Genomic DNA, 17,566 nt, shown 5'->3' with positions numbered 1-17,566 from the left:
TTTTGGTGATTATTTTTCCTTGTGTGCTTCTGCGTGCAGTTTTCTCATATGATCAAACTCTACCATGACTTGGGTCCAGAGAAATTCCCACTGAATGAGCAAACTTTCTTCCCCAACCACACACAGATGGTGAGTCTCCACGTCTATTTATTATGCTTTTCTGCTGAATCTCAACCCAATTAAGGTTCATGACAGACCATAGACAGATATTCCCAATTTTTATTATCAAAATCCAGTGGAGTAATTCAATGGATCTAACAGTGTAGAGATAGATGATGGTTTTATTGTGTATGTGAGGTCTTAGCATTGATTCATACGCAAGTAAGAACATACAAGAACGAACTTGATTTGTTTATTTAGACGTAGAATCTGATATAATATACATACACTCTGCCCAAATGTAGGCAGGCATTCCTTTTATTTAAAGTATAAACATACATTTTGTTAAATAGGACATGTTCACAAATGCAATTTTCATTAAATCTTTATTATAAAAATATAAAAGAGAAATTAAAAATCATAACATTTCTGTAAGCTCCTACAAGAAAGACATTTCCCCTTACAAATCAGTGTACGCACACAAACACACACATACCCAAACACACACACATTACATGAAAAAAAAAAAAAAAACATCTCGAACGTTCTATTAATTATATTCAAGACATGATTGACTGCAAGGTGTGTAAAACAGACAGTATTTTACACGAGCATAAAGTGATGGAGACTAAGATCCCTCAGGGTTTTTTTGATATGGCTAATTACTGAAATAAATAAGGTGTATTTTGTCTCGACAAACAGCGTCATAAGCATGTCTGCCAACAATTATAATTAGTTAAAGTAATCTTGAAAACCATTAATCTGTTTCAGCTGGTTTGTGCTGGAGGCTATACTCTTGTACAGTTCTTAACGCAAATGTAAACATTAATGGAAATGCCAATTAATGACTGAATTGTTTCTGCCATTTCATCTACCAGAGACATCTTAGTCTCATACAGAGGAATGAACTGAAGATACTGTCAATACTGTGAATATGAAAAAGACAAAACAAGAGCTTAGTAACAAAAATCAACAATATTTGCATCTGTCCATTTCAAATAGGTCAATATCTTTACAGAAATATTTTAGCCATAACTAATACCAAAACTAAAACCTCTGTTTGTATGGTAACACTTAAAAAAAAAAAAAAAAAAAAGTTTGTTAGTACCAGCCAGCTCATTTTTCAGGAGAGAAGTACCATCAAATTAACACCATCATTGTACAAATGTAGTACTTTTTCTTCAGAAAATGCCAAGTAACTCCTGGCACAGACTTGACTTTTGGTTCTGGGATTTGCACAGGATTTTGCAGCCTTTTCTTGTAACACACTATGGGGCAGTTTCTCAGTCCAGATTAAGCTCAGTCATGAATACAAATCAGTGCAAGCGGAGAGCTGATTCTGTGTAGTCCATTAGATAATGTTAATCTGGAGCGCTAACTTGGTAAGTGTAACATCACTTTAAACATATTAACATTTGCAAATGCAACAGAGGTTTTAGTCAGGTCATCATTTCTTAGCTTATACCATACAGAGCAAGAGAAACAAATAAAAAATAACGTAAATGCTTTGTTCAAGAAAATAACTGTTCCCCACAAAGTGTGCTATGCATTTTTTTTTGTTGTTGATTTGTAAAAATATACATTATAACTCTGTTATTATTCATGACTATTCAAACAAATAAACTTTGAATGCAGAAGATTATATTAGGAAAGTTGAACAACTACAGCACAAAGTAGGAGGCAGGCAAAAGGATCACTTATAAATAGATATTATACAGCATACATGGTGGATCTATACAGTTATTCATATCATTCTAAATAATAAAAAATAACACTTAACCGCTTCTGACTGAGGACCAGTATTGCTTTCATAAATTATTACGTCAGACACTGTCCTCTGACTGAATTGAACTATTAGCATGATACTGTATATCATGGCATGTCATCTCTGCATGTGCCTGTATTAAGTGATGCTGTGTCTGGCACCCAACCTTTTCACAGTAACACTTATTGCTTTATGTCGGAGTGATGGAAGTGTCCAAATGTTTTAATCGATAAAGAGGCAGCAGTTTAGAAAGCTTGTTTAGTGCATTCTCAAAAGAAACTAAAGGGCGAGGCAAGAAATTGCCAGGGGATTTTTTTTTTTAAATATTCTACAGTTCAATTAGTTGTTTTCATGTGAATATGAGAAGTGTCCTGAACTTAATCATGAAAGACATCTAGAAAGGGAATACGGTATCATAGCAATAGGAGTGTATAGCTATGAAAAAAAAAATCCACTATCATGACTTTGAGTGTATCATTTCCTCTCTATACCCAATACATCACACGTCATACTTTTGGCTGTTCTTATGACACAAGTTCTAATTAGTAGTTCTGATAATAACTGAGACCTGTTGTTTACCCTGATTCGTTTCTTGTCTCTCCCTCTGACGGGTCCTTTGAGGGCATTACCTACTCAGTGTGCGTCTCTGTGGACAGCAGAGCGCAGGTCGACTGGGCCACAGCGTAAATATAGTATGCATTGAAACACAGGTATTGTTTACCTCTAAAGTGCTACCACAGGCTTCAATAAAATTGTCATTCGGCACGATCTGAATTATTTCCTTATTTCCTTTATATTCTGGAAACAAGGACGGGAAAATTTTGGGGGGGAGAAAAAAGAATAATTGGTTTGATGGGTAGTAGGGAAAAAAAAGGGATTTAAAAAAAAAAAGACTGCTGGGATATTTCAGGGATCCGTGGTGTTCATGTTGGTTTTGTCGCGAGAGGTCATGCCCCGGTACCAGCTGCAGTAGCCCTCTTTCTGCTGGATGCAGGCATAGTGCCGTGACTGGTAGCCAGGATAACCGAAGTGTGACAACATGTCCGTCCACAGGCACTCGTTCTTTGAGGTCACGAAGCAGGGCAGATAGTGGCAAGGCTTAATCTATAGACAGAAAGGAGTAGGAGTGTAAATTTAGATCAAATGTGGAAAAGAAACCTGGGAAAGAATATACTGGCAAACTAATTTTTTTTTAAGATAATCAAATCTATGGCATCATTTTACAAACGAGACCTGAGGTCCTGAAGTATTCACCACAAGTGTGTGTGCATGAATGTGTTCTACTGTTTCTTTAGTATTGTAATGAGTCTATATTAAGGGATACATTAAATCACTACAGATTTAACGGTTTATAAAGCTAATATAAGGTAATTAATCCCTGTAATATGACCAAAAAACATTGTAGAAGAGGTATTTTCACCCTCTAACAAATTAGCACTTGTTATTTAGGATGTTAGTAAATGAGGTCCTCTTAAGTTTGGAGTGTCCAGGGAGATTCAATACCATGAACAATCTTAGATGAGCATCAAAATGTGATTCATCACGAGTCTAAAAAGTCAAAGATCTGTGTGTGTAGCTAATACAGATAGTGTGCATAGATACAAATCTAAAATGTAGCAAAGTTCCAGTGAGATATTTCACTGGAAACAGAACAGCAGGGACAGTAATTATGGTCCAGTTTTTTTTTTTATAATTCTTGTACAACTACATTTCTTCACACATGCTATGACAACTAAATTTCCCCTGTACACTCAAACCTTGGTATCCAAACTTCATTAAAATGCGTGTGTGTGTCTGTGTGTGTTTGTTACTCCTACTACCAGCCCACAGCCCTCCCTTTAGTTGGTATGTGTACTATTGGCACAGAACCACTAATTAAATCAAATTGCTTAATTGTTTTTGCAGGCTCTTTGCCCAAGCCACTCTTTTCCACTGGGTGGGTACACAGAATTAAGTTCTGCGGTGTACACTATAATTTAACTGACTGAAGATTTTTCTGGTTATTCAGGAGAAAATAGATAAAGTGTGTGTGTGTGTGTGTGTGTGTGTGTGTCCACTCACCCTGCAGTTGCAGCCCAGCTGGTAGCGATGGTTCATTCCTTTTTTCTGAGCAAGGGACAGACGTTCCCACCTCTCGTTAAAGTTGCAGAGCCCTGTATAAACCTTTCCATCGTACACACGACCTAGAATGAAAAACAAAAAAAAAACAATTATTAGTGCCTCATTATATGCTATCTGACTCACAGTAAGGGTTGCATTTCCATTCCTGTAACCAATTGCACATGTTTATTTCCCAAGAGGGGTTCTCTTGTGCAGCCCTTAAACTTTACAAGGATGTGAACTGAGTACGCAGCACATTTTATGCATTCTCTCATCATATTACACATTTAGGTCAGATGACTTTTATCCATCGTAAACCAATCTTGCACTGTGCCATTACGTTAAACTGCCTTCCTCTATATCGTGATTCTCCAAAGGTCCTTTAACAGTTATTTTTAGCTTGGCGCTGTTTGTGGCTTATCGCCTATGACAGGATCCCAAACTCTGCAACAGGTGCACTAACCGAGCTTTACAGTGCAGGGGACTAAAACCATGACCATGCACCCGTCCCCCTGAGGTAGCTTATCCTTATGGCCAGATTATTTTAGACACGGGCCTGGAAAGAGATCTTATCGGGCCGTCTCGAGTGGCGTGTGCTCCGACAAAGCTTGTCATGTGGCAAGCAAATGTAGCGTGATCAAAGAACGCTTTTTGTCTGGCCGAGTTTAAAAAGCTCATAAAGTGAACTGACACTGGCTCCTGGGAAAGTGAGACTCAATTATAGACCCAACAAAATGTATGGTGTAAAGTTGTTGTTGCTGTGTGTGTGTGTGTGTGTGTGTCTGTGTGTAAAAGGGAGAGAGAGGTGAACTGTGTAGTACATGATGGGTGTGTGACTCCCCAGCCAATCAGCAACAATTGAGACCTTATGTGTTTGGCTTTTCCTTATGCAAGAAGTACTCTTGTGCCTCGTTGCCAATTGTACATTCACACAGTGGAAAAACTATCCAAAAATTCTGTTGTTTGTTTTCAGCAAGTGAAGCATTGCTCGCCTGTGACGCTTGACAAAAATGTGGTCATGCGCTGCTTATGACACTAAGATTAAGTCCAATCTGCCCCTCCTGCCAACTTCCTGCCAATTGTTAAATGCATGCAAAGACTTTTTTCAAGGAAACGGCAAACCGTGGTAGCAAGTTCAGCTCAATACTTCTCTGGGGAATGTCAACAGTGGGAAATTTTGCCTCTCATGTGTGTCGTGTGTGTAATAGAGGATGTTTGCTATGTGTATTTGTGTAGTTGGTTTAGAGGGATAGTGCTTTTAAAGCAAACAAAAGGCTGCCATTAGCAACCTTGCTTTTGTACTGCGAGGCATGCACTAGACAGGGGAAGCGAAGAGCATGCAAATGGCTGCTTAGTCCTAAGGCTATTGGTGTCACTTTTCCTTTCAACTCACCATTACTGTCACTCAAACAGCACTCCAAAATAGTTGCTTGTAATGATTTTAATTAGCATCATGCACTGCCGAGTAGAGGGGTTTAGTTATAGTTATAAAAGACCTTTTTTAAAAACCCAATGAATATATAGATCATTCTGCTTTACATGCTGCAATGGTTTAATGGTTCCATGACCAAAACTTACCTGTAATCAAGTACTGGTATTTGTTAATGTCAAACTTGACTCCACACAGACTCTCTGAAGCATCTGTGTAAACATGCTGGACATGCTGAATTTTGTTGAATCCTTTGTACATCTATAGGAGCCAAAAGAGAACATTGAACAAGGTTTTAGTTGCATGGAAAGTGACCCGAAACAACCAGTGCTTCTACAGACCAATCACACCTTGGTTCTGCGCTATAAGAATAAGAACCAGATGTGTGTGTTTTAGCAGGAGTCAATGCAAGATCAACAGTAGGTATAAAAATGCAGTTAGATAATTACATGTACTTACACTCATACTATAATTACCGAAATAATACTCTGCAATTATGTATAATGTATTTATAATATAAGCATGCAGGGACTGCAGGTTGTAACTGCATCAGTCTCAAGCAGGCGTTTTTCTTTTTTTTTTTTTTTCTCTCTCTCCCCCTACTTCATTAAGGTCAAGTGAACCAGAAGCCTCCAGACAAACAATCGTTTGTACAGAGGTCTGTTGTATAAATGTAATTTATTTGTCCACAAGGCAACAGGAAATCCCTGTTTAGATTCACCATTCTCAGAAAACCAAGGACAGGCTTGAGAGGAAGAGCCGCAGCAGTCCAAACCCCCCTCCTCCTCAAGACTTTATGAGAAAGCCATTAGCTAGGAACATTTGTTCAGCAAGGCGCCTTTTTTTTTTTTTTTTTTTTTTTTTTTTGGCACCCATTCGTCATAATTCAGTCTAAATTAGACAAAATGGACATATAAAGACACGTTTAGCTAATCTGAGTTGACAGCTAAGCTAATTTCATTACTTTATTTACCTAGTTAAGTGTCTTTTATACATACAGTTTATAAACTGTCCTGAAACCTGACCCTGTTCCCATCAAAGGACGTATTTCTAGATACTTGTAACATACTGTACTTAAAATAACCCATATTACATAAGTGAGAAATGTGTGTTATATAGAGGTGGAGAATTTTTTTTTTTTTTCAGTCATCAACATTTACAGTTTATGGGCAACATTTTTCCATTTTAAGGCTAATGTCAAATGTGTTAGGAGTTATTTTCAAGAAATTAGACCTCTTTATGGAGACCTTACTTCATTTATAGACAAAATAGTGACGTTTCAATATTTAGTTACTGGTAAATGATTTTTGGTTAGAATGCTGTAGCTGGATGTTAATCAGGAAAATTACAGGTAAAATTATTAAGAGGTTTTGTAACAATGCGGATTTTGTAACACTGCTTGTAACTTCTGAAAAATTTCTAGAAAACAAAGACAACAATCACTGCTTTTTACTCAGCCAGATCTTTAAACGTGCTGTGAAACAGCTAGCTAGCTATTTAGGTAATTTAGCTAACGTTAAAGTTAAACCTAGGTTAAATAGTGTAGTTAATAGTCAGTTAATAGTTTTTTTGGTTGGATATATTTATTACTATTCAAGAATTACTTGATGGTACTTGTTTCACAAATTGAGTGTTGTGAAAAAATAGTTTGTTAAATGTGGCTAAATAAACATCTGGCACATCAATCCACACGGATGTTTAACCGGCCATGGCAAACAGCTGTAAACTAGAACGCCTACTAGTGACAAATGTTTGGGCCTGACCATGTAAACACAGGGTTATTACTTGCCAATACAAGACATCAGCAGTATAACTGTTGTTTGTGTGTGTGTATATGTCATATATATATATATATATATATATATATATATATATATATATAATAAGGCCGGTGTCAGGTAGGCTAACTTGCCTTCATCTGCTTGACTGTGTAGCGCATGGTGCCAAACGGGCCATCCTTCAGCAACTTCTTCCCCACCACTTTGGCTCGGATCACTGCAAACAAAATCACATAAGCACATGTCCTGGTTATTATCCCGCAGACATCTTGAGTCACAAGCACAAAAAGCAGGGCTGAAGCTCAGCAGCTAGTTATCACCGAACAGCAGTGATAAACAGGTTTAGATATATTTTTCCCTACCAGCTTAGATCAGAGGTTTAATGGTAGAAGAGACTCAGACTTCCATAACTTCATGGAAGCTAATATATAGACAGGACTAACTCTTAGTAGAAGCACTCTTAGTAGTCTTGACATGAGCACAGGTTTGTCTCTGCTCACACAGTAAGCACATATTTTATAATCATAAATGTCTTCTATGGGACACAGAAGGCTGTTACACAGGTGTAACAAAAAACTATTAAACACAGGGCATAAAAAGCATCCGCAGTACTGTATTTAATCATTATATGGCAAAACAATGATCTCCAGCAGCCCGAACTGAGACACAGAGCGATTGTGATATTGCAATAACTGTCTAAAATGTATGATAAGAAAGTACTGTACGAGATCTTTAATGATTAACTTATGTGATTAGATCTTGCTGTACCATGCATAAAGCAAACACGTCACATGTAAAAGTGCACTGTGTTGGATAAGTTAGGATGGGAATAGTATGTGTTAAGTGTTAAAACTGTGCAGTAACTTAAAAGCAGTTTTTATGAGATCATGTGTAATTTCTTCGTATTTTGAATCATCAAACTGGGACATATTGAGTAGGTGTCTCTCACGCTGTCTCTCTAAAACAGAACTGGCTCCTTGGAGAGCAAAGAATGAGGGCATCAATACTCCGCCATCTTGCTCTCTAATCCTGCCCTGTGCGAAAGGATTAAACAAACCAATGCAGCCGTCTCAACAGCCTCAAGTCTGTACAGTGATCTGATTTATTTGCCTTATCAGACTGGACCCATATAAACAACAGCAAAACAGGGAGCGTAGACAAAACATCTGGCTTGGTTTACGTCTTTCCTGACTGTTCAAAATGCCTGACGCCATTTGTACAGGAGGCAGCTAACGTGATGGCTCATTTATAAAGATGAATAGGCCTTTCCTGTAGTGTCTGATTCTGCTTTCTCAGAGGAATATCAGCTCTTAAACACCAGGCAGCGTGTGAAGTTCACCTGCTTCTCTCAGCCAGACAGAGAGGAAGAAAAAAAGGGAGGAGGTGACAGAGAAAGCTTGCAGTGACGGGGATGTTTGTTATCTTTTCTTCCCCGTAGGAATTTCCTTCCCAGATTTCCTTAAGGCTTGCATTCCACAGGCTAATCCAAAAAAGAAAGCAGTCTGACTCCTCCTGCCCAGCAGGGACAGAAGGTTCTAGCATCTTCTCCACTATCACTGCCCATCTAAGCTAACCAAGTAGGATAGACAAGGGGAAGGAAATAAAGTCACCCAAAGCCAGCTCATTGATGGGATAAAACAAGCATGATACTGGCTTTGTCTTCCATTGGTTTACATATGGAGACACTTCATTGGAAATAGAGTGTTCCTACAATCCAGTAACAATATTTTAAATTTAATCAAAACTATCTAAATTACATTTTATGTCCAGTTGCCTGTAGTGAGCTACCACATATTAGCATATTTTTTTGCTGTGTAGGCCCATAACAGGATAAACCTTCAGAACCCCCTTTGCCTGTAGCCCAGGCTACATTAAATGCTGTTTAGAGGGCCCTGTAAGTAAAACAGCAGACCTGCTCATTAGATAGGGCAATACGAGTCTGCTCAATGTAACAGCCACACCAACACGAACACTGGGCTTTGACCTACCGGGGACCAAGAATCTCTTACTACTGTTTGTCTAGACATCTCTCTACATCTAACTATGTCTGCATGTGTTCCTTTACAACCTATATACGTATACATATATATACAAAACAGGTATATACTTCCTGATATACTTGCATGTCAATATGTACATATCTGGCTTACATTTGAAACAGTAGGTGTCATTTTGCAGTGAGAAATGCACCTGGGTAATAAAAAAAAAAGAATATTGCAAATAGAAAATTAGATTTTTATACTAATCGTGTTAGAATAATGTGGCTACACATTATTATAGTAAACCAAAATGTAAAGTATGGTACAAAAACTTCTATGAATGCAAATTTTAGTACACATGTACAAGAACTCACGAGGATTGCTGGATTTTACAGATAGTTTTGCAGAGGCTGAACATTCCATGTACAATTAGTCAAATTTTTAAGAAAAGCACTCCTAATGACCATTAATGAGATTTAGAGGATTGCTTACCCAAATTAGTTCCTTGTCATTATAAACAGCTCAGCTGCATTTCAGCTGAAATGGGTCATTGATTGTTTGCAGCACTGAAATCATTTTTTTCAAATTAAAAAAACAAGGAGGACATGGAGGAGACCTTTTTAGTTTCAGGCTGAATCTTGTATCTTGACCTTTTACCTTGTATTTGAATAGACTGTGGGTTCCCTAACCTTTAAATGTTCTACTCTTCACTTGGCTTTAACCCAAATCTACATGATTGTCCTTGCCAGAGATGCTCCATATTTGGTACATTCCGGTCTGAACCACATCACTGCACTCAAAGCCCCTCTCTCCAGCACCTTGGCTGGGATTCTTTAACATGAATTAAATCACAAAGACCAAAGTGTAGGGCAAAACACTAATCTGGTGCATGGTAGGTCTTAAAAGAAGAATCTCACATTGAGTAGACTATTTCAGTCGCACAAAATCTCTCTCTCTCTCTCTCTCTCTCTCTCCTGTGGTTTTATGCCCTAGCGTTTCTGGATAGGACTGGATGCATGGGATGACATTAATGATCCATCTCCATGCTGTTGATTACAGAGAGCTGTGTGCCTAAATGCAGGTATCGTATGAGTTCAGTTCTGTGAGGCACTGAACAGTCTCACTGTAGGTCAAACATTCAGGCTTGAGAATATCTCAGTGCGATATTTAACCGTTTTTTTCCCCCTTTCAGCACTGGAGATGCACTATGAAAGTCAGTGAAGATTTAGTACTATTTCGTTCTCAAAACAGATGTTTGAGTGAGGTTATTTTTGAAAAGAAATATGTTTACACATGCAAAGGGAATGTGTGCTCTGTTTCTACCATTGGAGCATTTGCCAAAAGATTTTTTAAAAAGCACCTTATGAATGTATAAACTTTGCCTTCAGATAACAAATACAGCTATTATTAGAGTGCTAACATAAATAGTTATACTAAAGGGTCAGATAGGAATCCAGACGTCAAAATGAAATTTCTGTGGGGCAGATTTAATTTCTAAATTGTTGCAGTGGTTTACAGGATTTTGCTCTGCAATTGGCACATATATTGATCCTCTTATCTCCAAGCACATTAGTTTTCATGATCCTCAGTGTGATAACTGAACGAACTGTATAGCCGTAAGCAGAAAGAAATGCAGTAAGTGCGCAGAACCATTTATGTATTACAGAGGCCCCTGAAAAAGGGATTTTCTTGGCTAACCAGTGCTTGCAGCATCACAGACAAACTGTTTGCCAGAGCCAGAGTTATGATAGGCAGATTAAAGCAGATGTAAAGCAATGGGTGTAACCATGTCAGAGGAAATTGGGCCCAATCAGACTCAGCTTTAGTGCCCATCCACCTGGTGTTTCACAAGGAGCCCTATGGAGCATCAGTGGTTAACCACAGGAGGAAGAGTGTTCTCTATCATATGTTTAAAAAAATGAAATACTTCCTGTTTTCTTGGTCATGACCTTTTAGCTGGGTTTCATTATAAAGCATGTTTTACTGGGCCTAGGATCACTCAGGGAGCGAGATGGGAAGAAACTGGAAAACGCCCTTGTAACACATCCACACCCAGACTCTGAGGGTTGAACAGCCTCCCCTCACCGCTCACTGAACCTGGCCCACTGTTCTTAACTTTCTCTGTCTCTTTTTCTGCATCTGAATGTAATATGTGGGTCAGTACTGTGTGTGTGTATGTATGTGGAGATAAAATTATTACACATTACAGGTTTTTAAAAATGCACTGGGGCATCATAATGTGAAGATGGTTTTAATAATATTAAAATAAGCATGTGACCATTTGTGGTCCAATCTTTTTGTGGTCTCAAAAACAAAAAGGCCCGTGAATAATGTCTTATTATTATAACTTGGACCTGATGGGTTCTGCTGGTGGAAAGTTCAGAAAAAAAGCTCCAGGGCTCCAATAAATAGCTAAAATATTATTGTGCACCCTTACAATAATGAGCCAATGTTTCAATGGTTATATTATGTTCATAAAATAAATCTGTACTGAGGGAGTCAGTGGAATTTATATTACAGTTAAAGGGTTCCCTGGCTGCAAAGGGTTTCAAAAGCTGTGTGCTTTTACAAATGTACTTGTTGGAAGTTGGTCCTTTCCTCCAGGTTATTTGTTCCAAGTGACAATTTTTGAGTATTAAGAGCACACGTACAGTCGTAGTACTGGCAAACCTCCAAACACATCATTAGACTTTATGATTTCCGCAGAAGAACTGAAAATGTTGCCTTTTTGAGCTATTTCTCTACTTAACTGCTAAGTATGAAGGCTCGTCTATTAAAAAGGGTTATCATAGGTTCTTTGGATGGCTAAGGGTTCTAGCATCGTAAAGGATTTTTACTTAGAACCTCTTCAGAAAGGAAGCTCTCTGTTGTAGGGTTGGTTTTACACATATAATGAGTCTAGACACAACTGAGACACAACTGAAAACTGCAGGAACTGGTGCAAGCCTGTAGGTTTTTAATAAAAACTAACCCTCCGCTCATACCTGTAGTATCGTGACGCAACAAACTGGCCGGAAATCATTCATTTTTAATGAAAACTAGTTATTTCCACTGACTGAGAGTGAAGCAGCTGTTAGCGATGGGAAGTAGGCGGGGCGAGTGACGCGACAAAATTGAGCTATGTTTAATTTTATGCAAATTAGAAGCGAAACAATTCACCAGCCACTAATAGGAGAGAGGGACAGCAGTATGTTTCTTTTATTTTTCCATGTTTTTGGTTCCACATTTCGTTAGTATTTGCAGCACTTGACTCATACTTGCGCTGTTACTACAGCTTTCAATTGGTAGAAAATAAATTAATGTCAGTGGTATGTGTTTCAATGCCCTTTTTGGTCAAATTTTGTGAAAGCAAAATGTTGTTTTAGGATCATTTTAGTAGATAGTGGCCACCATGGATGCCATTTACAGATAAGCGTTTCTCTCCAGAATTGTATTTTTATTAGGAAGAAATCTGATTTGTGGTAGCAAGGGTGGATTCATATGGGTTCTGTAGCTAGCTTGTGTGGATATGGCACTAGCCTGGCATTACCAGTGAAACCATGGCAACTGGCAGGAAACTCGAGAAAGGATGTTAAGTATTGTAAGAGTTAATTCAACACTGTAGGGGCTCATTAAACAATAACACAACATTCAATTAATTAATTCAAATATGTACATCGGTTCCACATGAATGAACTGAGTTCCATAAACACAATTTATACCTGATCATGTATTTTCAAAGCTGTCACCCGAGTTCAGGATCGAACCTGGGTCGAAATCCAGCCACATGTGATTTAATCAGGTTCATTTACTACTAGAGTTATTTTTTCCTGAAAGTGCCAACATTCTTGCGAGATTTTTTTATACTGTGAATTGATCACACTCACTCTGCATAATTCAAACTAGTAATTAGAAACTTGTTTCAATTCAATTCAGTAATAAGCAATGAAATTGATATTGATTTAAAACAAAAACTAAATATTTTTATGTAAACTATATGGCATATGTTCTCTTAAATCTGAAAGGCCACATAGTCCTTCTTTTTTTTTCATGCATTCATTCAGCATCTGAGATTGTAGATCTCAAAACAACTCCGTACCCCTCAGTCTGATTGTCTTGGCATCTGATACTGAGGGCAAAACATTAAAAGTAATGATCAGAAAGTCAGTTTGCCTGTTTATAAGCCTGTTTCTGTCTGCTCTAACCAGAATGCAAGACTGGATTACAAAATCACACTGTGCTTATCAAATGCTGTAGTATTACAGTGCTGCTGAAAAAAAGACAACAGAAACCTTCACAGAAATTCTAATGGTTTCCACTACAGATACCATTACAAACCATCAACTGTTAACCATTAAAACCATTACTATTACAGGTCCTTAATGGTATCTAGTAGACATAACATGCCACCAATAGAAGGCAACAGATTACCAGTAGAGACCCACAGGAACCATTACAGCTTCCATTAAAACCAATACAATCCCCATTATAACCATTAAAACCATTACAAATTCTCTGAGGGTTTGTGATGTTTTTCAGCAGAGAGATACCTTTAAACAGTAATGTTTACATGTGTTTATGTGGCATATGCTGGTAAAGGAGTTGGTAGGGATGCTGTGCTCACTCAGCACAGGAGTGAACACCCAGTGACAGTCCAGTTGTCCTTCAGTGTAAACAGCTAGTGAGGCTGGACAGAGTGTGAAGCTGGAAAAATGATCAGCCCGCTTTATTACTCAAGAAGGCGCCCATTTGTTCAGAGGAAAAAAAAAACAAAACAACAACTCTGTGCTAGCGCCGTGGCCGTGTTGCCATGGCGACCGTTAACTCTTCCCTCCCTCCGGCTGCAAGGCGCAACACTCCAACTTTCCCTAAGTGCGTAGTGAGCGAGTGTAGTGCGCAGGGACGCATTTAGACGATTTAGACCTTTTTTTTTTTTCTGTTAAACAACCTGCTGAATGCATCTCTCGCCAAAACATCCCGGTGCACTACCCAGCGCGTGGCTCTCTATACCATGCTCCAGATGCACAAAAAAAGTCACATATGGAGTCCAGTATCGAGTTCCACGTGGTTCTGTAACTTTAGAAATGTACCCGAACTTACCATTACGGTCAGTGTGAGTGCGACAGAAAGCGCTTCTTACCGATATCGGAGTTGCAGAAGGCGTCCTGCGGGTGCGCGAGCGCGCACGAGCAAGCCTCCAGCTCGTCCACGCGCAAGCTGCTGAACACGAACAGCAGGCTGAGCAGCTGGTAGCCGGATTTCATATTCTCTCTTTTATTTTATTCGCGTCGAATCGCTTCTTGTCTTGTCTTGTCTGGTCTTTTTTTCTCTCTTCCCTTCTGATCTGGAGAACTGTGCGCTCGCGCCTGCTCGGACTGAGGTGAGTGCTCTGCGTGAGCGCGCGCCGCTTGGGTTATAGTTGGCGCAGCTGTGTAACGCCCCCCACAGGCGTCGCGGCTAACAGCCAATCACAGCGTCGATGATGCCATTCCAATTAAACATGGCACTGGCATGACGTATTGAAGATTGACTTCGCGACTGCCTTAAATAAATAAATAAATAAATAAAAAACCTCCAAGAACAAACCCATTCCTTCTTCTCTGAGGTTTCTCAGGGTTTGGAAGATATGCTTTTACCATCAGGGGCCAGAATGCTTCACGGAATTGTCATGAAGGTTACACCTCAACCCACATATTACTGCATTCAAAAGTTTGTCAAAACACTAGTCTACACTGTCTCTCATAACTCCAACAAACACCATCTCTCATAACTCCACCCAACACTGTGTCTCATAACTCCAACAAACACTGTGTCTCATAACTCCACCCAACACTGTCTCATAACTCCACCCAACACCATCTCTCATAACTTCACCCAGCACTGTCTCTCATAACTCCAACAAACACCGTCTCTCATAACTCCATCCAACACTGTCTCATAACTCCAACAAACACTGTCTCTCATAACTCCATCCAACACTGTCTCATAACTCCAACAAACACTGTCTCTCATAACTCCATCCAACACTGTGTCTCATAACTCCAACAAACACTGTCTCTCATAACTCCATCCAACACCGTCTCTCATAACTCCATCCAACACCGTCTCTCATAACTCCATCCAACACTATCTCTCATAACTCCAACAAACACTGTCTCTCATAACTCCATCCAACACCGTCTCTCATAACTCCAACAAACACTGTCTCATAACTCCATCCAACACCGTCTCTCATAACTCCAACAAACACTGTCTCTCATAACTCCATCCAACACCGTCTCTCATAACTCCGCCCAACACTGTCTCTCATAACTCCGCCCAACACCGTCTCTCATAACTCCAACAAACACTGTGTCTCATAACTCCACCCAACACTGTCTCATAACTCCACCCAACACCATCTCTCATAACTTCACCCAGCACTGTCTCTCATAACTCCAACAAACACCGTCTCTCATAACTCCATCCAACACTGTCTCATAACTCCAACAAACACTGTCTCTCATAACTCCATCCAACACTGTCTCATAACTCCAACAAACACTGTCTCTCATAACTCCATCCAACACTGTGTCTCATAACTCCAACAAACACTGTCTCTCATAACTCCATCCAACACCGTCTCTCATAACTCCATCCAACACCGTCTCTCATAACTCCATCCAACACTATCTCTCATAACTCCAACAAACACTGTCTCTCATAACTCCATCCAACACCGTCTCTCATAACTCCAACAAACACTGTCTCATAACTCCATCCAACACCGTCTCTCATAACTCCAACAAACACTGTCTCTCATAACTCCATCCAACACCGTCTCTCATAACTCCGCCCAACACTGTCTCTCATAACTCCGCCCAACACCGTCTCTCATAACTCCAACAAACACTGTCTCTCATAACTCCGCCCAACACTGTCTCATAACTCCATCCAACACCGTCTCTCATAACTCCGCCCAACACTGTCTCATAACTCCATCCAACACTATCTCTCATAACTCCGCCCAACACTGTCTCATAACTCCAACAAACACTGTGTCTCATAACTCCAACAAACTCCATCTCTCATAACTCCACCCAACACTGTGTCTCATAACTCCAACAAACACTGTCTCATAACTCCATCCAACACTGTCTCTCATAACTCCACCCAACACTGTCTCATAACTCCATCAAACTCTGTCTCTCATAACTCCAACAAACACCATCTCTCATAACTCCACCCGACACTGTGTCTCATAACTCCATTCAACACTGTCTCATAACTCCACCAAACACTGTCTCTCATAACTCCATCCAACACCGTCTCTCATAACTCCACCAAACACTGTCTCTCATAACTCCAACAAACACTGTCTCTCATAATTCCACCAAACACTGTGTCTCATAACTCCAACAAACACCATCTCACATAACTCCACCAAACACTACTAGACACTTCAGGTACATTTGTGTTACATTTATAGCGGTATACTGTGTGTATATAGTGGAGTGGAAAAGGGTCTGTGTGAAAAAAAATTAAATGTAACTTTAAAAAATACTATACTGAAGAATTAAAAATATAATATTGGGTGTATCCTGAAATAGTGGTCTGAAAAAAGCCCTAAAAGAAGTTCATGTCATGTTCATGACATCTCATTTAGATCAGATATGAATAGTGATAAATATCAGCACTGAGTTACAAAAGCGGTTGAGGATGAGTAAGTTATACAACTTACAGTGTGTTTATTAAATATTCAGAAAAGAAGAACTTTCTGATTTTTTTCCCACCATTGATATTTTAGTTACTTATGATGATAAAGGAACATCCGCGAATCCAGTCACACTCAGAGTGTTGTTGGTAGGTACACTATATAGCCAAAAGTATGTGGACACCTCACCATTACACTCATATGTGCTTGTTGAACCTCCCATTCCAGATTTAGTCCCCCTTTGTTGTTATAGTAACCTCCACTCTTCTGGGAAGGCTTTCCATGAGATTTTGGAGCGTGGCTGTGGGGATTTTGATCATTCAGTTAGAAGAGCATTAGTGAGGTCAGGCACTGATGTTGGTGAGGAGGTCTGGGGTGCAGTCGGCGTTCCAGTTCATCCCAAAGGTGTTCAGTGGGGTTGAGGTCAGGGCTCTGTGCAGGACACTCGAGTTCTTCCACTCCAACTTTGGCAAACCATGTCTTCATGGTGCTCGCTTTGGGCACATGGGCATTGCATCATGTTGGAACAGGTTTGGGCCTCTTAGTTCCAGTGAAGGGAAACTGAAGACATTGTATACAATTGTGTGCTGCCAACTTTGTGGCAACAGTTTGGGGAAGAACCACATATGGGTCTGCTGGTCAGGTGTCCACATAATTTTGGCTATACAGTATAAAACTTTTTACATTTTTTGTTTTTATCATTCTATCACACAGGGTGGACAAATTTTTGAGTCAAACAGTATA

General features: G+C 39.4%; 2 protein-coding genes across 2 annotated transcripts in view; one reads left to right on the top strand and one right to left on the bottom strand.

Moving 5' to 3' along the window:
* syn3 (synapsin III) overlaps window positions 1–17,566 on the top strand; it is a 94,573-nt gene that overhangs the window by 38,295 nt on the left and 38,712 nt on the right. The window contains exon 6 of the mRNA XM_026922786.3: window positions 40–129. Within this exon, the coding sequence (XP_026778587.1) occupies window positions 40–129 (90 nt within the window). The remainder of the gene's footprint in view (window positions 1–39; window positions 130–17,566) is intronic.
* On the bottom strand, window positions 323–14,530 carry LOC113531856 (metalloproteinase inhibitor 3). The gene is made up of 5 exons (XM_026922787.3): window positions 14,270–14,530; window positions 7,306–7,388; window positions 5,543–5,654; window positions 3,926–4,047; window positions 323–2,968 (listed from the first exon to the last, which is right to left on the bottom strand). The coding sequence occupies exons 1-5, from the start codon at window positions 14,391–14,393 to the stop codon at window positions 2,771–2,773; spliced, it is 639 nt and encodes a 212-aa protein (XP_026778588.1). The 5' UTR covers window positions 14,394–14,530; the 3' UTR covers window positions 323–2,770.

This window comes from Pangasianodon hypophthalmus, chromosome 18, assembly GCF_027358585.1.
Source record: "Pangasianodon hypophthalmus isolate fPanHyp1 chromosome 18, fPanHyp1.pri, whole genome shotgun sequence".
NCBI classification, from domain to species: domain Eukaryota; kingdom Metazoa; phylum Chordata; class Actinopteri; order Siluriformes; family Pangasiidae; genus Pangasianodon; species Pangasianodon hypophthalmus.
This window is presented reverse-complemented; position numbering and strand designations above follow the sequence as displayed.